A 24,582-nucleotide genomic window follows, 5' to 3' on the forward strand; every position below is an offset into this window, starting at 1 on the left:
AAAACAAAGATCATTCAGTATATTAACAATATTACCCCAGCTATTTTTTACCCGAGGTGTATACCATTTGACTACACTCTGCTTGACAAGACAACTATTGTGTATACTTTATTATTATTTTATTTTAAACTTGTATTTGTGTGTCGTCTGTGTCCGTGTAAGTGTAAATACAACTACGAGTACGATATCAGTATAGCACATTTAGAGGATACATATATATACATACGTACATTCAAGTATCATCATACACAACTACTACTCTATATGTATATCTCTAGATTTACACATATATACGACAGCAACAGTGTCTGTGTGTATGTATGTGTGACAATTGTGGATACAAAATAACGCCAAAGTAACGCGTGCAAATAGCACTCTATTTAAAAAAAAAAGAAAAATCGTTGTCAATTATGGAGGTTGGTTTTTTACAATATGTATTTTAGTATTAACCAAACTAATATTTATTTCAATACTCATGTGTTATTTTTATAAAAACCCTCAGGAACATTAACCACCACCAGTAGGTAAATGTTCTGGCAAAAATATTGTATCAAAACAAATACATCTATTTAGTTATTCAAGTGTTGGTGAAATGAAATGGTTTCATTGATTATTTCATTTATTTTATTATTTTGTTGCGTAATTGACTAATTATTAATTATTAATTATTAATTAATTTTTTAAATACTTATTACTTGTTTTTCCGTAGATTGATGATGAGTGCTCAGCTGGTGGCGACTCAAATGCTGAAGAAGAGGAGGATGAAGAATCTTATCACGGGTCTAGGAGTAACACATGTACTAGTAGTTCAAGTGGCAGTAGTTCGACATCCGATAACACTGATGACAGTGCTGATGACCACGATACCACTGGCTCAGAGACACATAGCTCGGCGGATGAAGATGATGAGGATGAGGAGAACGATGACGAGGATGAAGACGATGACGACCAAGACTCCCAGCAAATACCAGATGAAAGTGTCGACGAAGTTGTACGTAAATTATTTTTTTAGGTGATTATTTTTTCAAAGTTTAGTAATTTAATTATTATTTTTAGAGATGGGAAACCTGCGTGGCTGCTGGAAGTAAAATAAAACTACCTCAAGATCTTTGCGAGCATTCGTCTATTTTTTATGAATTGCTCGAGTACCCGAATATTTGGCAAGATTGTTTGAGTCAAGAGCAACGTGAATCTCTGAGTCAGTATCTGCCAAATTTTCCTACAGATTGCGATATTGCTGCTGAGCAGGAAAAAACATTGAAAATGTTATTTCAGAGGGAAATCCACAGGTAATTATTACGACACGGAAAAAAGTAAACTGTAAAATTCACTCGGATTCCGGTTAATTTTTATAGTTTAGGGTGTGCCAAAATGTAAATTCCGTGAACTTTTTAAAATTGGAATTTTGAGTTCTGCTTTTAACAGAGGCTGTGTTTAGGCATTTCCTGAGATATTTTGGGGGAAGAGGATTTATTTGATTTTCATATAATTTTTAACAGCAGATATAATTGGGCACTTCCGGCCAAATTTTGAATTTTCAGCGGAAATGCCCAAACTAAGCATCTGCTAAAAAATTCTATGAAAATCAAATTTGGCACACCCTAATAGTACATACTAGGCGGAAAAAGGGCAACTCAGATGAGGAGAAGGGGGGGGGGGGTATTACTCTGGGAAAATTTAACATTTGAAACAGTAAAAATTTTACTCCTAAAATATATATTTTACCAGTCCAAGCAAGTCAATAATTATAGTTTCATTTTTAGCATTACGTTTAAAATTTATCATTTTACTTTGTAAATATTGACGTTGCTCGTATTAGAAATTTAGCAACTGTATTTTATACTTTTTACATATGCGATTATTTTTTAGGTAAGAAAGGATAAATATCAAAGTCAAAATTATTAATTATTATACTCTAACATTCCAGACATTCACGTAGCGAATATTACTGTTTGAAATAGTATTTTTTTCCATGTAAAGAATAAATTGTAGCATTAAAATGATAAATATTATATAGTAATTATTAAAATCACGATTTTACTGTTTGAAATTGTATTTTTTTAGCAGTTGATTCTTACTCATTATAAATCGACTATTATTTATGACAGTTTACTTTTTTCCGTATATTATTTTCTTTTGGCTTGTAAAATAATCATAATCATAATAATAAATGTAATTATAGGTTTGGAGTATCGCCCCTTGAATCGTTTCATACTCATCTTTCATCAGGCCATTTTAGACCTGACATAAGAAGAATGAGACGTTTGGTTCGTAAAGCTCAAAAAAGAAGATTACTATTTGAAGAACGTAAACGAACGTATGAATTAGCAAACCAATTGTTTAAATCGCGAGAAAATTTGTTACTCAACGCTTACAAACAGGGCTTTAGTCAATCAACTGCTCACCGTATGTCTAAATTACATTGGCGTAAGCCTACGCCAGCTATTTTGGAAGAAAAAACTCAAATGCGCTACGTTGAGGAATTGAACGCCGTAAAATCAGAGCTTGGTATCGCGCGATTCGCTGATACGACGTCAGAGAATGAAGAGAACTACCACCAGTTTCAGATACCAAACACCAAACAAAAGAAAAAGCGAAAGAGCCCGGGTATTCAGGCAACCCAAATGCGTACTAACCATCTGAATACCGACGACGAAGAAATTCGTCCAGTGTTTTCGACCCTACAGCGCGAAGAATTCACTCCGAATCCTTCGTTTCTGATGCGTGAAATGAATGAAGATTTGTACCGGACCATGCTAATTGCTCACAAGCGGCGGAGAGCGCGGCAAGACATTCATCCGGAGCTAAATACCCAAGGTATTGTGCTGGCTGAGTTAACTCAACGCGCTCAAGTTGGACAGAAACATAAGTTAACGTTTAGCAATCCGGTGCGTATTAATTCGTCCAAGAAACGGGTAAAAGTTGAGCCTAGTTTGTGTCCACCTGTGATACCTAATAAATTAATTCTAACTAGTTCACCTGTTAAAACTGAGCTTGATAGTAATAATTATAGTTACAATAATGCAATCGAGGACAATAACCACGTGTTTAATAAAGAAATCGAGCCAAAAGTATGTCAAGAAACATTACGTTCAACTAATTTTATCCCTGTAAAAATAGAGCCTACAGATTCCTTTGATATTAATCCGACACCAGCTAAGAAAAAAATAAATGTTATTACACCCAAGTACAATAAACCAGTTGTCGTGGCCCCGGCACCGGTATCAATGCCAGAACCGTTACCGCAGCTTCCAAAAATAAAGAAAGAACTCGAAGAGCTTGACTACATGAGAACGGAAGTTAAATCAGAGTTTATTATTCCGGATGAAATAAGCGCTGCAAGTGAAGAAGAAGAGGATCTTCACAGCAAAAAAGAACTTGATCTGGAGAATATTGACATGATGCAGATACCAATACAGCTTGACGACGGCATTGATATTCTCGATGATGTACAAGTACAGTGTGAAGACAATCGTGTTATAGGTATGCCTGACAAAAACATATCGATAACCGCCGAAGAGGATGATATCAGAATAAACGGCAGCGGTGATTTGATGCAAGAAACTCATACTTGTTTCTTCTCACTTTTAAGAGACGCATTTGTTTCCAAAGGTGAGTTCCGCATGAACACCGACCAAGTTAAAGATGCTGTTTCGCTGTGGCAAAATAACCCAATATCACCGTTGAATGACTGGTACTCACTGTCAAACTCTTGGTCGGCATTGGTACCATCAGCATTGGGGTTCCTCGCGGGAGAACTGGTTTGCATTCAAGAAGCAGATCAACAAGACTCGGAATTCGTTCCCTATTTGGAGAATAAAGGACGAGGGATTTACGCGTGGATCGGCGCCGGTAGAGACTCGGATTCTCGACTGGCGGTTCTTTGTAATCAATTTTTGATGTACCGAAATGTTCTCAGCACTCCTAAGTTACCGTCATTTACCGAAAGTACTCCCGTTATCGTTCCTATAAAAACTACAGCAGCACCGGTGATGTACGGGAACGGAAGCAGCAATGGCAGTGGTACGAATAACGTTCGCAGTGGAAGCCCAGCTGTCGAGTCAATTGGCGACGCAGCAGCAGCTATGACGGAATCGGAGCCACCTCGTGCTTTATGTCCCACTGACTGGAAAGTACGTTTATCAACACCGGAGGAGCGTGAAGAATTCCAGCGGCAAGAGAGATTGCGATACGCATCGCCTCATAAAGCATTTACTTACAAAATGCACGGGTACGAGTCGGTGGTGGGTCCTGTTAAAGGAATCTACCATCACAACATCGGCGCGGGTCTCACTAAACCGCGAGGTCACTCCTTGCTTGTCGCGGATCGACCAAACTTTGTTACCATTTTGGCGTTGGTGAGAGACGCGACTGCTCGACTTCCCAACGGTGAAGGAACTCGAGCTGATATCTGTATGCTTCTCAAGGACTCGCAATATATTAAGGAATACAGTCCCAATGACGGTGAGAAGTGTAATGAAAAGGATAATTATCTTAATTCTGTAGTCTCCGGTGCGCTCGATCGGCTTCACTATGAAACAGATCCTTGTGTAAGGTACTATCCTAGACGTAAAGAGTGGCTGTATCTTCATCGAGCGCGTTCCGAGTCTGAATTCGAAATGTATCACCAGCAACTCCAGGGAGTGACGAAAACCAAGAAGAATCCTGGCGGAAATTCGCGCAATAAAACTGTGCAGTTGAATCATAAGCTGATGAACGGAAAAGAACAGATCCCGAATGCTCTAAAGGAGTCAACGCCGAAGAAAGAGAAGAAAATAGCGTTGCAGACGCAATTGATTATCAAGAAAGAGCCGAGAGTTCCAGAGGATAAAATTAGAATAGACCAGTCGGTTTCTACTGAGACACCTGTTACGAGTACAATGTCTACTGTGATTTCTACCGTGGCTCCTGTGACACCCAGTGTTCCTCCGGTTGTATTTTCTACGCCTGCAGCAGTTTCCAGTTCGATAATTGAACGAGATTCTGCTGCTGCTACTGCTGCTGTTGAGATGAAACCGCAGATATCACCGGCGATTCCTACAGTTAAAAAATTGGGGTCTATTAGTGGAAAACCGGTGACTGTTGTGAAGACAGCTGGTACCCAGAGTTTATTGCAATCGAATCAACATTTCCCACACCACCAAATTCAGGTGTCGACTTCGGCGGGTGTACAGACAATCAGGCTGTCCGGACCTTCGGTATTGCAGTCGACCCAGGCTGTGTCGGCGATAACGTCCAACGCGGGAACATCTACGCCGAATGTCACGGCTATATTTCCTACTGCTAAAATTCATAATCAAGTTCAGCCGACTGTTTTAACGAATCAAACGGGTAAAAGTATTCTTCAGAATATTAATATTAAACAGCAACAACAACAGCAGCAGCAGCAACAACAACAACAACAACAACAACAACAACAACAACAACAACAACAACAACAACAACAACAACAACAACAACAACAGCAGCAGCAGCAGCAACAACAACAGCAACAACAGCAGCAGCAACAACAACAACAACAACAACAACAACAACAACAACAACAACAACAACAACAACAACAACAACAACCACAGCAGCAGCAACATGTACTACCGGGAAAAACTCTGCTGGCTTCGCAGATAAAACTAGTTAGCTCTGGACAAATAAAATCATTATTGACGGGTCATGGTCTTCAAGGGCCTACAATATTTATTAAACAGTCATCACCATCCGCTACCCATGCCCAGCAAATTCAACAATTGAAGGTAATATTTATATTTTACATTGCTTTTTTTTTTTTTTTTAATAAATTTATAATAAATTTATAAATGAGTTGATACAATAAATTATAATTAAATTTTTATTTTAGCAACAGCAACAAAGACAACTGAATCAGCAGCTGCAACAGCGATTAGTAATAAGTCAGCAACAACAGCAACAGATCCAGCAGCAGCAACAACAGCAACAGCACGTGCAGTTACATCAGCACCAACAACCCCAGCAGCAATCGCAGCCTCAGCAAGCGACGATACAAACTCCGGGAATGCAGCGAATAATCGCTCAAATCGGCGGGAAACCAATTGCTGTACAAATTCAGCAATCCCCTCATCATCAGCAACAGCAGCAACAAAAAATTCTTGCCAAAGTACTCAGCAGCGGAAGTGGGCAACTTATCTCAGTCGAAAGTTTGCTCGCTCAAAAGGGTCTCAAGCTAGCAACGACAACTTCTCCCACACAAGTCAATCGTCAGGGCAAACCAGTGATTCAGACACAATACCAGGTAATAATACTTTCTACTATTAAATGTTTATCTGTTTTTTATTTTTAAATGCGTCACAAATGTCGCGTACAGTTCCATTGAAAATTATCAGTGATTCACATCTCTAACTGTTTACATCATTAAATTGACTATCATTATTTGAATAATAGTTATAGATAATTCATTAGTACGTTATTGTTATGACTATTAATGTCTTTTGGTACAGATTCTATCTGAGTAAGGTGTTTAGATTGTTATTAGTTATGATACATCCTTATGATTTCCGACAACTTTAAGGGCGTATAAAGTTAATATTTATTTTATAAATTACTGTGTTTTTATATTTTAAAAAAGAACATTCAGCAGCCGAAATGGAAGTAGATTTCAGAATGAATAAAAAAAAAAGTTTTACACGGTAAGAACAAGATTACACTGGATATCATCCTAGATTATACTGAATGAAAAAAAATTTCAGATAGTAGCTAGTATAATCCAGATTATAAATAGTATAATCCAGATATCACACAGTATAATCTGGATTTTTTTAGCTACTATCTGAAATTTTTTTTTCACCACAGATATCACTGAATATAATCTGGGATGATATCTCGTGTCATCTTGTTCTTTCTGTGTAGGATTGTATAATAAAAAAAAAAAAAAAACTATAAAATCTTCTAAAAATAAAGCCACTGCAACAGCAAATTTCATAGTTGGCATAGCGGAATAGGAGTTAATTTCAAGATTACATATATAATGTGATACTCAAGGAGAAATGTGAATTTTTTTTTAATTTTGAAAATTTTGAAATCCTGGCATTTATAATTTTTATAGGTTTTATAAATTTAATTGAGCATTTTAGAATTAGTTTTTATAAATTATAATATGTTTATAATAATTATAATAATAAGAATTAGATTAAGGAATTAAATGAGGTAGGATTATATCGTATTTATATAATTTATATATAAATATAAATTATATAAATACGATATAAAATTATATAAAATTTTATAATTTATATATATAAATATACATATATAATCTTTTGAACTATGTGTACTTTCTGACTAAGCTTGTCGAGTTAAGTCGAAATATAGAAAAATTTTTTTTAAATTCCATCATAAGGACCATTGCAATAGTTAGATTTCTATGAAATCTACTAAAAATTACCTAAAAGTTTTAAATAAAATGATTTTTTTTTATATTTCAGTTGGTATCGCAAGCACAGGGATCTCCAGGACAAACGAAAATAGTTGTCAGTTCACAGCAATCGCAAACACCAGGCGCCCAAACGGTACGAATGGTTGCGGCTCAATTAGCTGGAAAACCAATAGTCCTGGCTAGTGCCAATAAAGGCGTTGTCACAGGAATCACTGGTGGTAATAGTGTCGTCCTTGGTAAACAGTCGCCACAACAACAGCAAGCAGGCCAACAACAGCCAATAATTTTGCCAAGTCATATGTTAAAAGCTTTACAAGGGTTGAAGGTCATACCAACACCAGCTGGTCTGAAAACTACTGGCACCGCTGTCTATGCTCGTGTCCTTGCTTCAACGTCTATTTCAGCCACTCAAACCACTCCGCAACAGCAGCACCTTCAGCAGCAACAATTTCAGCAACAGCAACAGCAACAGCAACAACAGCAGCAACAGCAACAACAACAGCAGCAGCAGCAACAACAACAGCAACAACAGCAACAGCAACAGCAACAGCAAATAATTCAGACGTCGCAGACGACAAGAAATAATCCGTACAGCACACCGTGATGAAAATAATTACTAATTTATGTTTATAAATAATTGTACATATAGTAGAATAGTCGGTGTTCTGATAGTGTTAAAGCTCAGTGAGCTTAAACATCATTTTGCTACCAGTTAAAATAATGAATGTATTATTATGGTGAACAATTCGTTAAAAACCAAAAAGAAACAATTGATATAATAGTGGGTGTGATAGATTTTAAAAATCAAGATTAAAGTGTTTAAAATTTTTTCGTTTTGTTTCATTTAATTTTATTTTTTTTTTTTAAATATGACAAATGAAAAAATTTATTTACAAATGTGTGTGGTACATTGTGTGAATATAAAATATACTTTATCGCTCGGGTCAGAGACGATTTCGCAATATTATTTCAAAAGTATAAATAAAATCTTACGTATAAATAGTTTATTAAATTAACTATTACACTCTTAGTAAAAAAGAGATTGTTGAAATTTATTATTATTATTATATTAATGATAATTATTATTTTTATTTCTTTATTTTTGTTGCTTTATTAATTTATTTAAAAAAAAAAAAAAAAAAAAAAAAAAAAAAGAACTTTAACAACAGAGTTGACTCTATCAACTAATAATAGATACATTGTATAATAATTTATCTTAGCAAAAAAATGATTGCTTTACTGTAATGTCGTTTGTGAAGCTACTATTTTATTATGAAAAAAAAAAAAAAATTACTAGGTAGCCATAAAACTACCGCGTCTTTGGTCTTTTATCTGTTCATTCGGACCTCTGTAATTTTTAAAAAAATATCAAGATCCGCTCAACAGTGTCAATTAATAAGGTCACATTGATATTATTTTTGAAGGAGAAACTTGAAATCCCGTTTAATTATTCATTCACTGAATTACCTTTTTGTTTAATAATCTCATGAATCTCACTTTTAAATTAAATTACCGTCATCATAATTACTGGTCTATCGAACTAATGAGTTTACGTATATTCTCCATATCGCTAAATATTATCATTTAATAAACACAAAAACATTAAATGATAACAATTGATGTCACACGTAATTATAATACACTTTTATATACTTTTGCAAGCCTCGAATTATTGTTTTTAACTTAATATTCATTTCAAGTCTCTCTTGTCAATATTTAAATCATCCTAATAATTATTAACATTAATTAATAATTCTTATGATTTGTCAAAATTTTTAATATCCTCAAAAATATCAATTAAATTATTAACACCGATTAAATAACCGTCCTCGTGATTTCCGACTTGCCATTCAGCGTCATGCTGGATCCTGGGCACGTGCGAAGGCAGAGGCAGCGTCTTGGCAAAATCAATCATCCATACCCCGGCGTTTTTCGAATCATGAACAAAAAGAAGACTTGAGCCGACAATTTCATGAGTTGCGAAGAAAGGTGAAGTTTTTAAGGTCGCTCTTATAGCCTTGAGACGTTGCAAATATTTAGGAACAGCATGCGGATAATTTTCAACAAAACGTTTCAGGGCTTCTGTAACTTGTTCACGAGTTCTTGTTGTCTTGAAATCCTTGGTTGAACCACCGTGACTAAGTTTAATGCCTTCAACTCGGAATCCAAGGGTGGCTGTGCTCGATATTGTCTCTCGCCACACCATGTATCTCGGCTTGGTGACACCCTGCATTTTTTTCTCCTCCAAACTCGGCGCCGACGGATCTACTTGGATCATTTTCTCGTACATGTCTTTCCTTAATTTCGGTCGCTCTTTTGCTTTCGCAAGCTCTGACTCCAAGTATGTCCTCACTCCAACTTTACAGTCCATCACACAAGGCTGCTCAAAGTCCCCCAGCAGGTCTTGCAATTGCAAATACGATGTCACTATCGAACTACTTTTGCAGCAACTAGAGTCATCGACACTCTTTACGTCTGATTCTTCATTCTGGTGTCCCTCTTCTTCTCTTACGTCTAGCACACCTTTGAACTCAGGCACGTACGGTCTCAGTACGTCATTCATTAGTAAACGGAAACAAGCTTCCTCTTGTGGGCATAATTTTTTTAGAATCGTCCCAGGAGTTGGACCAGCTCGAAAGTTCCCTTGGTGTCCTCCTAACTGTATCTGCCATAAATAAAACAATTATAAATTATTACAATTTTTTTTTCTTCTAATATTAATCATAATCGCTATAAATTTTATTCTGTGAATTTTAAAAATAAATAATATTTTAATATTGATCAAAATTCAATTTTTATAATTTTAAAATAACATTAAATTTTTAATTTTATTTAACAATTAAATTAATTATAAAAAATTGCATTTTTTATTTTTTAAAATTTCTAAATGTCAATTTTAAAAAAAATTTTTTTTGCTATAATTTATTTATAAACAAAAATTTTAAAAATAATCAAATATCTCCTAAATTAATTTTCATAATTTAAAAATATTATTTTTTTTTTTCAAGGAATTTATTTTAAAGTTCTATTTGCATGATTAAAAATTTCATTATAGTTTCTATTTCTCAATAGAATTACAAAAATTTCAAAAAAAAATTTTTTTTTTTTGATGATTAATTCAAAAAATTAATACACTCTTCAAGTCAAAAAAATTCATAATTTTTCTGCTAACCCCTGAAGAAAAAAAAAAATTTTTTTTTTAATCCATAAATTCCCTGACATTTTCATTTTTCTACAGTATAAAATGACGAGCATAATTAATAAATTAATTAATTATAATAAATAAATAAATAAATAATAAAATCCTTACCCATGGATAACGATGTTTTTTATAGGTCTGAAAGAACGGAGTCCACTGTACAATATTTCTAAGCTTCCTCCATCCAGAACTCTGCAACAGAAAAAAAAAAAATTTCACGGTTAAATTTATCACAAAACAATATAAATCATATATAATAAAAAGAAAAAATAAAAAATGATTAAATGTTAAATATAAATAAAAAATGTTTAACAAATACAATTATTTTAACGAGCTGGTATTAAACTTAACTAAAAATTTACCTTCGGTAATATATGATTAGTGTCAATAATTTGAATATGTTGACCTTCAGAATAATCAGACTCCCATTCAGAACTAAGATCATCGCCACTGGGCTCACCCCACTCAAGATTTAACGAATTAGTCTGCGGTACTTTAAGTAATTGTAAATACTCCCCATAACCCGTGCCATTGTGTTTAAAAAATTTATTTTTTTGACTACTCTCACACTCACGCTCATTCCCTTTATCCAGACGATCTTGATCAAGATTATCATCTTCATCAGCGACGAATTTTACTAAACTTTGATTGATGTGTTGTCTGGACGGTGAAGGACTCCTCGAAGAAGAAGACGAGTGTTCGTCCCGATTGATTGAAAGTCTGCGTGAATTTTTTCTCACTCTGGACCTGGAGGGTCTTCTCTGCCTGACGTATTTTTTGGGGCTTTCGCTGCCCGGGCTTTTGTTGTCTTCATCAAAACTGCAGTCGCTCAAACTGGGCTTGGTGTATACAATTGTTGGAATCATTATTCCGCAAGTCTCTTGCATTGCAAGTAACTGTCTGATTTGATTTATTGACTGACTGATTGAGATCACGTAGCCACTGGATATATTTAAACTCACAACAACAACAGTAACAATAAATAAACGATTAATAATTACAACAAATCCAGAAAATAAATTCCACAAGTCTGCCACGTGCTCAACTCGGAAGTCACTGACGGCGACTGCTGCTATCAAGAGCTATTAGTCTTATTCGTACATTATAACTGTCCTCCTCACCACTCCTCACATACACCAACTACCAATACTCATTCAACTACCAGTACTCAACTTTGTGTGCATTTTATTTTCTCCCACTATCTCCGGTTCGATATGCGAACATCCCAGACCCAGAACAACTTATTTTTTTTATTTCATTTTATATCATTCTTTTCTTTATTGTAATTTCGCTCGATACTTCTCCTTATTCTCTTATTCTTCAGATGATGATGTTGATTCTCGCCAATTCAAGATTATTCAATTCATCTACAATATGTAAGTAAACTTGTATATATTTACATCACCCACCTACATACAAATGCATTTATTAATAAATACGTTAACTGAAAATGTGATACATAACCTTGTAAAAATTATTATACATTCATTCCTTTTCTTGTGATAAATATTATTGTTGATCAATTATTATTACAGTACTTATTATTGTTGTCTTCTTTCTTTATAATTTTCTCTAAGATTTTTTTTTTTTATACAATTACACTTCCTTTTTTACAGTTTTGATCAACTTATTATATTTCTTCCTTTAGTGATGCTACTGTTAATTATTATCAAATATTTCCATCACCCACATACATAAAATTAAAATAACAGTCGTGACAACAGTTTAGTTTTTCCTTTAAATAAAATTTTTTTATTTCTTCTCTTGTAATTTTATATTAAAAAATTCTTCAAGTGTTCTCTTAATTCAATAGTCATAATAAATATGATAAATAACCTTGAAAATTTTATTATTGACTCATTTCTTCTTCTATAATAAATATTATATTTATAAATTATAATAATAACTATTATTATTTTTCAGAATATTTCTATAAAAACTCTATAAATAAATTTATACAATTATTAACATTCTTATTGTCATTGAAAATAAAAAAAATTAAAATTTACAGTCTTGCGCATATTCTTCATTCGAATTTCGCTTAAATAAATCTTCAGACATTGTTCTCGCTGATCATCATCAATTAACTATCATCAAATCCAACAAAACGCGTAAGTATAGATAAATATATCACCCACCCTCACACAGTATATCAATGATAAAAATAAATCTGATATATAATATGAAAATACATAAAAATACAATAAATGATCAAATAATTTATCCGGACAATAAATATTTACATTTATATTTACAAATACTAATATTATTTATTTTTCAGGATTTAACAATGTAAAAAGCGGCTGTGCCACTTTTAATTTGACCTGTCTTGACTCAACGGTATATTACACACGAGTATGTATTTATTTAGTTGTTTCTTCCTTGTGAGTACAAAAGAGTAATTTTCTATCACTGTTATACAGCATAACTCGTATGTATATACACGTAAGTAGTTATAGTTACATGATTCGTACTGGTTAAAAAGTGCGTAGTCTAGTCTACAGCCGTTTGTCATGACAATTGTCTCAATACACTTACATATTATTACGTAAATAAAAATCATACTATCTCTGTTATTTTTTCTGTTTGTTCTAGCTGTTTCAACCAATCATAACTGCCCACAAGAGTCAGCGTATCTACGTGGATAAAATAAAAAACGAGATTTTTATTTAACAATTCGCGCAATAAAGATAAGTATCCAAGTCACTTGACGTTAATGAGTTAATCAGTGACGTACTTTATTAACTTCCCGTACTACCAATTAAACAGCTGCCGCCTATAATAATGTAAGCAAGTGTCATTATCATCATCATAATTATTATTATTATTGTTAGATAAATATATATCAATAGAATAGAACAATTAATGCTAACTCACTGGATCAGGTAAAGTATTTTTAAAATTTTAAATAAAAATCAATTTAAAAAAAATTAATTAATTCTGTAACATACAAGCTAAGCTGGTTTTACAAAATTGCCTATTCTACGTTATTTTTAATATCTAAATACTTTCACCATCAATTAGCGACTTATTTAGCTGTTAATAAATATAAACTGGTTAATTTGACGCAATTGAAGCGCTCAAAGTGCGTCATTGTGTCCAATGGCAAATAAAAGTAATTAACTAGAGTGTGCATGCATATAAAATTGTTTATCAACTTGGACACTTGAACTTATACTTATTTTTTATAATATTTATACAAAGTTATTAAATTTTACCTTATTTTTCCATTATTTACATTAATTTATTTATTTATTTATTTATTAAATACATATAGTAATTTATTATGTTTTTACATCCGACTTGTAGATGTTATCTGTGTATGGACAGCCAAGTAATCAACAGAAAATGGGTGGATAAATATTTATTTATATACATATATTATTATAAATTATAATATAAGGAGTTGGCCTCCTTAAGCCTTATATAAATCAATAGCAAGATCATTCAGCTACCGAAATTGTCATTAATACGTCAGTCCAGTTAGATAGAGAGTTAAGTTTTTTTTTTTTTTTTTTTATCTAATAAGTAACAGAGGAAGCGAGATATATAAATTATCTGTGACGTTATTGCTTTTCAGTTTGTAACTATTTAACTATTTCAATTTAGTTAAGACAAGACGAGATTACTGATATGGTTCATTCAAGTCTTCCCGCTATGGTATGCATTTGGTGGGTGTACGTTGTCAGTAGCTGAATGGAGATCAGATCTCTATCTACTATCTGCTACTGAATGTATGTATATTCTACTAATATAATGTAATCCACTTGAGATCTAAAACATTAACGGTGTAACAGTGTTTTTTTTTTTGCCTTTGATGGCTGACGTGAAAACCATGTTACGAGTTAATTTATCTAACATGTTGGTGTTTGTATAACATTTTACTTTTTACCTTCTTTGGGATATCACTAATGTAATTCACTTATTTTATTTTTAAAAACTTATAACGGAATTTAAACCGTAAATTATTAGCTTTTTATTACACACGGAATATAATAAATATTATTTATTTATTAATTAAATAAATAATATTTAATACTTCCGTTTATTTAAATATTAAGACAAATATTAATTGATAATAAAAAAAATTCAATTTTTTTATTTAGTTTAAATTAATAATTAATTACTGTCTTCAAAAAAATTTACGTAAAATAAAATTATAATCAGTGGTAAATTGTATAAAAATTTATAAATAAATTTTTGATTAAAAAAAATTATCACAGTTGATAATTAAAATTTTAATTTACTAATAAAAAATTAAAACTTCCCGGGCATTATTATTTTTAATATCTTTTATTGATAAAAAATGGACTTTAATAAAATTAATGAAAGAATCACTTGATTATAATTATCACTTAAACTGTATGACAATTCATTTATAAGTAAATTAAATTTTAATGACTCACAATAGTTCTTATTTATGAGGAAATTAATTATAAAAAATAATTATTAAAAAAATATTACACTTTAAATTGATAAAAACTATTTATACAGTTGTAATTATTAGTTAAATAAAAGATACATCGTCTATTAATTTATTTAATTTCGATGGCGCATTTAAATGAATAATAATAAAAAAAAAAAAACTCCAGTTAAATCATTACAGCTGATGTAGAAAAAAAAATAAGTTTAATGTGTAATTAATAAGTGCTAACTAAAAATATTTATTAAAAATTTTTGGAATTGTATCGAATTTTTTAAACTTTAAATTTACAATTAAAAATTCTTTTAAAGACAGTAAAAAATTTGTTCAAAGATAATTAATGAAAATTATGATAATTAAATTGAATTTATTAATTATTATAAAATTTACCTTATTATTAGAAGTAAGTTTTCTTCGGGATTTAGTCGCAGTCATTTTAGTAAAAATATTAATGACTAATAAATTTATTGTTAAATAAATTTAATGAGTAATTTTTGAGTCAACTGAAGAATCACTTGATTTCAGAGCTAAGTAATCCATTACTTCAAAAGTTCTCTGTATGACTAAATGATTTGTTAAAGAATTTACTAAGAGCAAATAAGAGTGACTATTGAATCGTTGACTCAAGTTTCAGTAGTAAAATTTTTCGGTAGTGGAACTAATCATATTACCAGGTATCTAGGGATTAGTACCGCGTAAAACTTTGACGTCAATACCACCCTCTAAAAATCTCAAGGTCTCTGAAGGGACATAGAATTCTGTGAATTATTTAGAAGTATTGACGCACATCTACCTATAATTATAATTTATAATTTATAATTTATAAATAAATAAATAAATATTTTGAATGAATATTTAACTAGCAATTATCTCTGATTTATAAGTCAGTAAATAAAAATAATTTTATCAATTATAAAAAATTTTTGACAAGATATTTCTTATTGATAAATAATTACGGTAAGATATATTTTTCCCCTCAATAATGACATAGAATTACGGCGTGAATTTTAACTTTGGTTGTCGAGTTTGCACACTAATAACACGCTAGTCTGTAACAAAATGGCAAATAAAAATAACAAGCTAAAAAATTTTAATGATAATGAATGTATATCGAGTTACATGCACCAAAGTTTTACCTCAAGGGATTTAAGAAACTCACTAGACTTTTAATGAGCTGCGCATATGGACGTATATACCAATTACCTCACACGAATATTACATAGCCAGTGTACATTGGATTTATAAATCGTCGGCTTGTGATCTCGGCAAGCCTTCGTTAAAGTAATGTCGTTTAATTTATTTGGAACGGCACTTATTCACCGGCGATAAGTGCTCAATAAATATAAAAAGTGTCACGCCTAATGCCTGCAAAAAATATCCATTTTATTTAATTAAATTTTAAAAAATTAAAAAAATTATTTCCCATAATAAAAATAATAAGAAATAAATGCTAAAGCTCAGTAAATTAACACTAACAATAATAATAATAGTATAACACAATTCTCGACATATCGTATAACTTACATGACATTTGCTACATAATACATATGAAGAAAACATTGACAACTGCTAATTGAAGCGATTGGTCAACTTGGTGTAAAAAAAAAAATATAAATATAGTAAAACTCTTTGGTCTCACGTTAAGTAAATAGTATTTGATTACTTTATGTGTAAATAATAATAAAGCAACCACAAATGTATGTAATTAATAACATATATTGATATACCTGTCAATCATACACAGAAAAAAAAAATTTCTTGAACCAAGAAAATTGTAAGGAAGACCGAAATTATTTTGGAGCAAGAAGAAATTTTCTTGGTTTAAAAAAATTTAATTTCTTTCAAGAAATTTTCAATCTTCCTTAAGATTTTCTTGATTTAAAAAAATTTACGCTTGACTCAAGACTTTCTTTCTTTTTTTGTGTATAAGTTTTCTAATTTAATTCGCATTATTATATTATATTACATACATTGTTGAGTATATATTTTAACCAAAGAATTAATAGCAGCCTTAGGACTATTGTTGTCAATCTCATTCTCTTTGACTGCGAATTTTTTAATCCATGATTTTAATAACAATATTATAAATAATTAGAACTGATATAAATTACATTCAGTTTCTTACATTTTTGTTTTAATTATTGAAAAGTAAATTTATTATAAGAGAAGTTTATAAGCTTTAATATGGGATCCAGAAAAATGATCTATAATTTTTCAATAAAAAGTTGTTCCTTAGTAAAGTCACTAAACAGGTGATTTTTAAAATTTTTGAAAATTTCAAATGGCTCTTATTTCTAAACTATTTGATAGATTCACCTCATTTTTGAACTCATTCAAGCTAATTGTCTACAGAATAATTCTACCAAGTTTCATTAAAAATTGTGGGAGTTATCGTGTCCACAAGCCGCATGTTATATTACATAAATATATATTAATTATAATTAACAGCAGATTTAATTGGGCACTTCCCGCCAAATTTTGAATTTTCAGCGGGAATTTCCAAACTAAGCTTCTGGTAAAAAATTCTATGAAAATCAAATAAATTCTTTCTCATCAAGAAATCTCAGAAAATGCACAAACAAAGCCCCTGTTAAAAGCGGAACTCAAAATTCCAATTTTAAAAGGTTCTTCACGGAAGTTACATTTTGGCACACTCTAATATATACAGAAAAAAAAAAAATTTCTTGAACCAAGAAACTTATAAGGAAGACCGGTTATTTTGGAGCAAGAAGAAAATTTTTTAGCTTAAAAAAATTTAATTTCGTTCAAGAAATTTTTAATCTTCTTTAAGATTTTCTTAATTTAAGAAAATTTACGCTCAACTCAAGACTATTTTTCTTTCTTCTAAATTAATGTCATTTTTAAGCCTTACTCAATTAAATAATTAATACAGTAACGAAATTCTATGTAAATTTTGACACAAGAGCCAAAGTAAGATTTTATTAAATCTACCTAAAAACACTCGTACTAAATATAATCGTATTAATCAAACGCAAACAAATAACTGATTAAATAATCTTCAAAAGATATAACATGGTCGTATCATTGTTTCATCTTTAGTTTTGTTGAGTATTTTTTTTTTTATAAATACATATTTCACAATAGATATAATTTGAATGCACGAATAAGCGAAAGCAAGGTCAGAAAACCTTTTGTTATTATTCACTATTGTTATTATTGTTGTTATTTATGATAATATTACCTTTTTACGAGTAAGTGAAGTAGGCGTATGTCGTTGATGTTTGTCGACAATGCCAAGTAAACAATCGTCACACTTGCAATAACGATTACTGGCAGAATCCGCAGAATTTGTCGAATACAACGTGCTCGCGCTTGTTTGACTGTCCATTGAATTAGCGCGTAAAATCAGAGTTTTCTTCCTTGCGGCGAGACTGCTCAAATTTTTGTTGTTGTTTATGTTAATGCTGTTATCAACATGATCAATCAAACTGTTTCTGTCCATTTTTGCCAACAACAGTTGCTCCATTAGATTCAAACTAGGCGTTGTCAGAGACTGACTCGGTGACCGTGAACACCTAGGGGTTTTATCATCGCCCATCTTTTTTTTCTTTAGATTTTATAAATATAAAATTGTATAATTAACTTTATCTGTAACTATTGTTTAAAAAAAAAAAACCCAGTGCGTTAACAAATAGTTAATGATCTTGATAGTCGGTTTTTTTTTCTGGAATTATTTGTGATTTCATGAAGTCATTAGTTTTATAACCAGTAATGACTGTGATATAATACATCACAAATTTATTTTTGTTTTTTAAAACTGACTTATCGTTATCAACAACATATCAGGCACTCATTAATAATAGAAGATGATTTAGAATCAATGTGAATCATTAATTATATCTGGAAGCATTGTTCATTATAGATTTCTATTTTTTGATTACAAATTCACTAGCAAGTGTTGATTTTTACTTTCTACTCTTGTCAGATAATAATGAAATAATTGATAAAAAAAATTACATTACTCTGTATTTGTCACAAGCGGACATCAATTGTTGAGTATACAACATCCGTTATAAAGAATCACATTACTTCTATCGACATTTTGTTATCTCACCACACGACTACTGTCCTCCCGTAATAATAAAACATAACTGTTATATTACGTTTTAACACATCTGGGTGATTACTCACTTCAAGCACCAACTGTTTGAGGGCCACCGTTATATTACATTACTAAAACCTTATTATAGATTTCAATTCCCTCACTTCTTCCGTGCTTCTCTTCTCTTCTCGGGGTCTATATCTACCCCACACGTAGCCTTTAAATTAAAATAAATTTAATTTTATGTAAATATAACGTTTCTATTTAAATTTAAATTTAATAAATTTTCTGATCTATAAAAGGAATCTCAACGCTAAATAATTTAATACTGTCATTATTTTAATAATTAACAAACTAAGAAAATATCATTATTTTCAAATAATCAATTATATCACACTCATGCTTCCTTCTCAAAATGATTCACATCCTAGACACTCGACTAATTATTATTAATATTATTATTACAATGATAATAACAATATATAATTGTTGATATTCAAATAAAATATAATTGACTAAATTATAATGTTGTTATTCAAACTGACACGGATGTTGCCACTTCAATATCCTAAACAAGACTATACGTATTTTTTTAGCAGAACATTTTTAAGTGACTGGTGTGGGCGTGGGGTCCAGTCATTACGCCGTGGAGATTGTCAGTTGTAAATATACCAAAGAGTTACGGCGGGGATAAATCGATGTTTACCAGTGTGCTGGAGTGACTGACTAACTTACTGACAACCCAAGTTTGAGTTACTTACTGACCAGTAAACCAAGTCAACTCGTACCACCGTGTATCCAAGAGAGGCATTTAATCATTACTTAATGTGCATCACAAAAACTCGTTCACCATTTGTTTCAGGTATGCAATTTACGTTTATAGAAGATCTATTTCTTGTTCAGTCTTCACCTCCCTTATTCAGCTACCAGTCAATTGTACAAATTATTCTTCAGCTGACATTACCATTATTTAACAACAGTCTTAGAGTTTAATCTGAACATATAAATTGCTTATTACTATTAATTTAAACAAATACAAATACAAACGATTTCTTTATCTATGCATTCTGCACAGTATTATATGATTGTCGTTATTTTTTTTTTCTCCCTATTTTATTTACTGCTGTAAAGCATTCGTACGTTGAGAAACTAACAAAGTATGATGTAATGAGAACTCATCAAGTATCAGTTTACAATCATTCTCATTTTACAAGTACTTTCAAGCAGTTAAACACGCTGATAAAATTACTATTAACATGTACTGATAAATAATACCAACATCAGTGTACTCTTATCAAACTATTTTAACAATATAAATAATAATAATAATCATGATTATTCTTACACGACATCAAATTTAAAACAGTAATATGAGTTGTCATTTAAAACTCTAGTTACTTATTTATAACGTCAAGTGACAATGCAGTTTTAGTTACAAAAAAAAAACAATAAATAAAATCACAATTATTCAACTATTAAACTTTCATACACATATAAATACACTTTCAAGACTTTTGTCTGCTTTTATTTATAAATTTTTAATCAATATAAACATTGCCGACGGTGAAAGCGAGACAATTGAGTCATTGCCAGAAGTCAGTAGACGTTAAAACAATACAATCAGACGCCACGTAATATTTTTTTATTACCCATCATTATAGACACAGACATACTGTACTTAAATATATGTATTTTTTTTTTTTTTATTAAATTTTGAAGTTTCAATTAATCAATTAATTAGCAAGCAATATAAAGAGTTGGATATCTTGAGTGCTTATCAAACAAATTAATTAGCAATGTTGATAATTGTCACATGATTAAATGTAGAAGATACAATTATTAGCTTAATAATGAGGTCACATTTGAATTAAAAACATTGCGTTGAGCAATTATACCAACAAAACTGTACACATTATACAGCTTGTCTATCAATGACTAGGATTGTAAGCGTTACAAGTAATTATTTAGTGATGTAAGCGGAAGATTACCGCAATAATTCATGAAAATATAAATAAAAATAATAATAACAATAATAATAGTATTGAAAAAAAAAAAAAAAAAAAAATAGTAGAAGAAATAAAGAAAAAGAATAATAAAAAAACGATCCTCACCTGTGGCCTCTTTAACGGTTGCAGTTCGGTGACCTCAAAGTCGTCCCCACTCAGACTCGAGTTTGTTGAGCAGTCCGAGATTTTACGTATCGGCGGGATATCTAGAAGTTCAATTGTCGTTTTATTTTCTTTAGTAATATTGTATCTTTCGGCACAGCTCACAGTAGTGTTCAGTTTAAATAAGTGAGAAGAATTATTAACAGCGAGGCATGAATGTCTTCGGCTCTCATTACTAATCCTATTTTATATAAACAAAAAAAATAACAATACTTATCAATAATACAGATTACATAATTATCTAGCATGAATTATAAACAATAATAATGAAAAATGTCGGTTTTATTGATAAAATGACAAACAGTAAATATTTTTTCCAGATAAATAATAAAATTTAACAGAAAAAGATAATAAAAAATAAAAAAAAAAAAACATTAACTTACCGGGAATTGATATTATTACGAGTACTCAAGCACGCACAACACGAATCAGAGTGCCGCCTGAGACCGCATACTTGTAGAAGATGATTGTCAATAGCAGACGAATGTAAATCATCATTAAATTCACGTATTTCATCGCAATCTAAACAAGAACAACTGCTCGCCTGACTAGGTGTACCACTCGTGCCTCCCTCAACATACAACTCATTGCGCTCAAACTTTTCGTCTAGGTAAGAATAATCTGAGTAATCACTGACAACGACACTAGGTGTTCGCCAATATCTCGGCTTCTCGTCCGTCATCGAGTCGCACTCGCTTCTATCTCCAAGTATCAAGTTATCCCATCCTAAAACATTGAAATATTTTTTAAAATAAACCCAACCAACTTATAATAAAAAATACTTTTTTTTTGTCACTGTGATAAGATAATTCTCATACGATTACACAACAATAATCTTAAAAAAAAAAAAAAAAAAAAAAAAAAAAATCGCATATACATATTATATATATTTACCTTTATTCTGATCATCATCGCTGATAACAGCACTATCAGAGCTACAGCAACGTGTAACTTTGGCTCGCGATTTACGTCTTTGCCCCAAGCTGCTGGTACTGTTATTGGAATCACGTCTACAGCAATCATCATCAGCATTGCTCAATGATGAATCCAAGCTCCACGACCCGGGAACTTGATGCAATGACTTGAGATCTGAATCCGGTTCAATGCCTTCATCACTTGACGGACTTTTGCTCATTGTTCTTGATATCGGCAACATTATCGCGTTGAACTCATCATAACTCTCGTTTATTTCACTAGGGTCCAAATCACTACTGTCACTTTTGGGTTTTGAGGTCGTTTTTGACTTCATTTTTTCTACGTGTTATTAAATAAAGATAAATAAAAAATAAATAAATATATATCTGCTTTTAACTAATATTATACTGTACACGCACTATTAAAATAAATATTTTTATATACTGCACAATTTAAATAAAAAGTTATATTTTTAAAACAATTATTAAACTATTAAATTAAATAAATTTAAAAAAATTACAAATAAATAAATAAATAAAATTACCGTTTAAATTAAAAATAAAGTGATGAATGTTTATAAGAACTTTTAAATAAACTTCACCGACAAACATTCACTGAACACCATTCATTCTCTAGTGTCTGGTCTAGTTTTGTCTCTGCACTCTACAAGTAGCTGCTGGCGTATTATTTTATGTAAGCACATGCCGTTTATTATTTTCTTAGTGGTAAACCAAGAGTAAGACCAACTAGGCAACAATATGACTGCTGTCATGACAGTTTAGCAGCCGGCAATGGCAGCCATTGCGAGCAGAGCAGCAACAGCGGCATCAAGCGCCGCACTACACAGGATTTTTCACGCCTCTCCCCCTATATATATATATATATAGTGTACAGCATATAGTACACAATGTGTACATTCACGTGTATGTGTAAGTACTGGACATTTCGTTGCGCTGGTTTTCGTAAACTGGCAATGGCACACTCTTGTCCGCTTCTTGTTCTGTAATCATGTTTATTATAAATTATTTTACTTTTATCTCAATTTAATCATGTTTATTTTTAGTCTTCCTCATTCTTTACACCAAATTATTATTATTATTACTCATTGCAATAAGTATTGTTTTAATTTACTTAAATTATGACATTTAATTATAAGAATTAATTTAGCAGGTATTTATTAATTTTTAGAATTTTTTAACAAATAAATTATGGCAAAAAAAATTGACATTTAGAAATTTTGAAAAATTATAAATGATATTTTTTTAAAATATCATTTACAATTTTCTTGACAATTTTTTAATTTTATTTAACAAAAAAAATTTTTTTAAAAGATTATTTTTAAAAAGTTGCATTTTTTTATTTTATAAAATTTCTACAAGTCAATTTTTTTTTTGCTATAATTTATTTATTAGAGGAAATTTGAAAAGTTGTAAAGTGACAGCTAAATTTAATGACATACTTAAATTCCAAATATATAAATAACATAAATCCAAATTACAAATATGAAAATTAATTTAGCAGATATTTTATAATTTAAAAAATTTTTTTAACAAATAAATTGTGTTAAAGAAAATAAAAAAAAATTGACCTTTAAAAAATTAAAAAAATTAAAAATACAATTTTTTAGAAATCATTTTTCAGAGCAAATTTATTTATTAAAAAAAATTATGAAAATTAATTTAGCAGATATTTAATAATTTTTCTAATAAATAAACTAATGCATTTAAAAAATTAAAAAAATGGACATTTAGAAATTTTAATAAATTAAAAATGCAATTTTTTAAAACTAATTTTTCGGAACAAATTTTTTTGTTAAATAAAATTAAAAAATAGTCAAGTGACAGCTAATTTTAATTTTATATTACAAATCCGTGTGACCAACAAGAATCTTACCAACAAGTTAAACTGATTGGCTGTGAATTTTTTAAAAAAATAAAAACTCAAATGATTTAGGTCTTTGATATCTGGCGTAACACTTGTATTTATTTTTTAAATACACAAATAAGTATACTCTTTATTTATGTATCGACTATTTAAACGATTGATCTGATTAATTTTCTTTGTTAAAGTATTACAGAATTTTTATTTTTATTTTTAGATATATAGTTTTTGTATATATGAATGTGAATACAAATAAATACATAAAGAAGATTATAAATGTATCATATATTATTGTAAGCCTGGATATCTTTGAAGAAGTTATGAATTTACTCGTACGAGTGACTAGATAAAAATTATGAATTGCGGATGAAAAAAATGAGGACGGCAATAAGATCTTTGATGTGTGTCTCTATGTATTGAATATGTATGAACGATCATAATACTTACTAACAATAACAATGTATGTGTGGGAATACATATATACGTAAAGAAGAATATTAAAGGCAAGAAGAGTTAGTTGTATTAAAAGTT

General features: G+C 30.6%; 3 protein-coding genes and 1 long non-coding RNA gene across 9 annotated transcripts in view; 2 read left to right on the forward strand and 2 right to left on the reverse strand.

The window, feature by feature from the left end:
- On the forward strand, positions 1 to 8,559 carry Nfrkb (nuclear factor related to kappaB binding protein). The gene is made up of 6 exons (XM_074243063.1): positions 1 to 416; positions 710 to 991; positions 1,057 to 1,289; positions 2,183 to 5,747; positions 5,852 to 6,262; positions 7,452 to 8,559. The coding sequence occupies exons 1-6, from the start codon at positions 411 to 413 to the stop codon at positions 8,004 to 8,006; spliced, it is 5,052 nt and encodes a 1,683-aa protein (XP_074099164.1). The 5' UTR covers positions 1 to 410; the 3' UTR covers positions 8,007 to 8,559.
- Positions 8,512 to 24,582, reverse strand: part of LOC141527571 (uncharacterized) — a 21,546-nt gene continuing 5,475 nt past the window's right edge. Inside the window, exons 2-7 of the mRNA XM_074243143.1 lie at positions 22,715 to 23,170; positions 22,150 to 22,509; positions 21,639 to 21,981; positions 21,199 to 21,436; positions 10,713 to 10,793; positions 8,512 to 10,067 (exon numbers count right to left, since the gene is read on the reverse strand). Of these exons, the coding sequence (XP_074099244.1) occupies positions 9,159 to 10,067; positions 10,713 to 10,793; positions 21,199 to 21,436; positions 21,639 to 21,981; positions 22,150 to 22,509; positions 22,715 to 22,781 (1,998 nt within the window). The 5' untranslated portion in view covers positions 22,782 to 23,170 and the 3' untranslated portion in view covers positions 8,512 to 9,158. The remainder of the gene's footprint in view (positions 10,068 to 10,712; positions 10,794 to 21,198; positions 21,437 to 21,638; positions 21,982 to 22,149; positions 22,510 to 22,714; positions 23,171 to 24,582) is intronic.
- On the reverse strand, positions 11,882 to 19,685 carry LOC141527737 (uncharacterized). 2 transcript variants are annotated; one of them, XM_074243368.1, is made up of 3 exons: positions 18,227 to 19,685; positions 16,161 to 16,389; positions 12,511 to 16,073 (listed from the first exon to the last, which is right to left on the reverse strand). In XM_074243368.1, exons 1-2 carry the CDS (start codon positions 18,581 to 18,583, stop codon positions 16,321 to 16,323), a joined length of 426 nt encoding a protein of 141 aa, XP_074099469.1. In that variant the 5' UTR covers positions 18,584 to 19,685; the 3' UTR covers positions 12,511 to 16,073; positions 16,161 to 16,320. The 2 variants fall into 2 exon arrangements, with proteins under 2 accessions (XP_074099478.1, XP_074099469.1); XM_074243377.1 differs by lacking the exons at positions 12,511 to 16,073; positions 16,161 to 16,389 and adding an exon at positions 11,882 to 11,968.
- LOC141527747 (uncharacterized) overlaps positions 12,020 to 24,582 on the forward strand; it is a 27,690-nt gene continuing 15,127 nt past the window's right edge. The window contains exons 1-3 of one of the 5 annotated variants that reach the window (XR_012479238.1): positions 12,020 to 14,335; positions 19,684 to 19,949; positions 22,180 to 22,314. This is a non-coding gene — a long non-coding RNA (uncharacterized LOC141527747). Of the gene's footprint in view, positions 14,336 to 19,683; positions 19,950 to 21,575; positions 21,706 to 22,179; positions 22,315 to 24,582 lie in introns of those variants that run through there. The other 4 variants (XR_012479236.1, XR_012479243.1, XR_012479237.1 and 1 more) reach the window with 4 other exon arrangements.

The sequence above is a fragment of the Cotesia typhae genome, unplaced genomic scaffold, assembly GCF_013202065.1.
Source record: "Cotesia typhae breed Kobodo isofemale line unplaced genomic scaffold, CoteBio_Ctyphae contig_11, whole genome shotgun sequence".
Classification (NCBI taxonomy): Eukaryota; Metazoa; Arthropoda; class Insecta; order Hymenoptera; family Braconidae; genus Cotesia; species Cotesia typhae.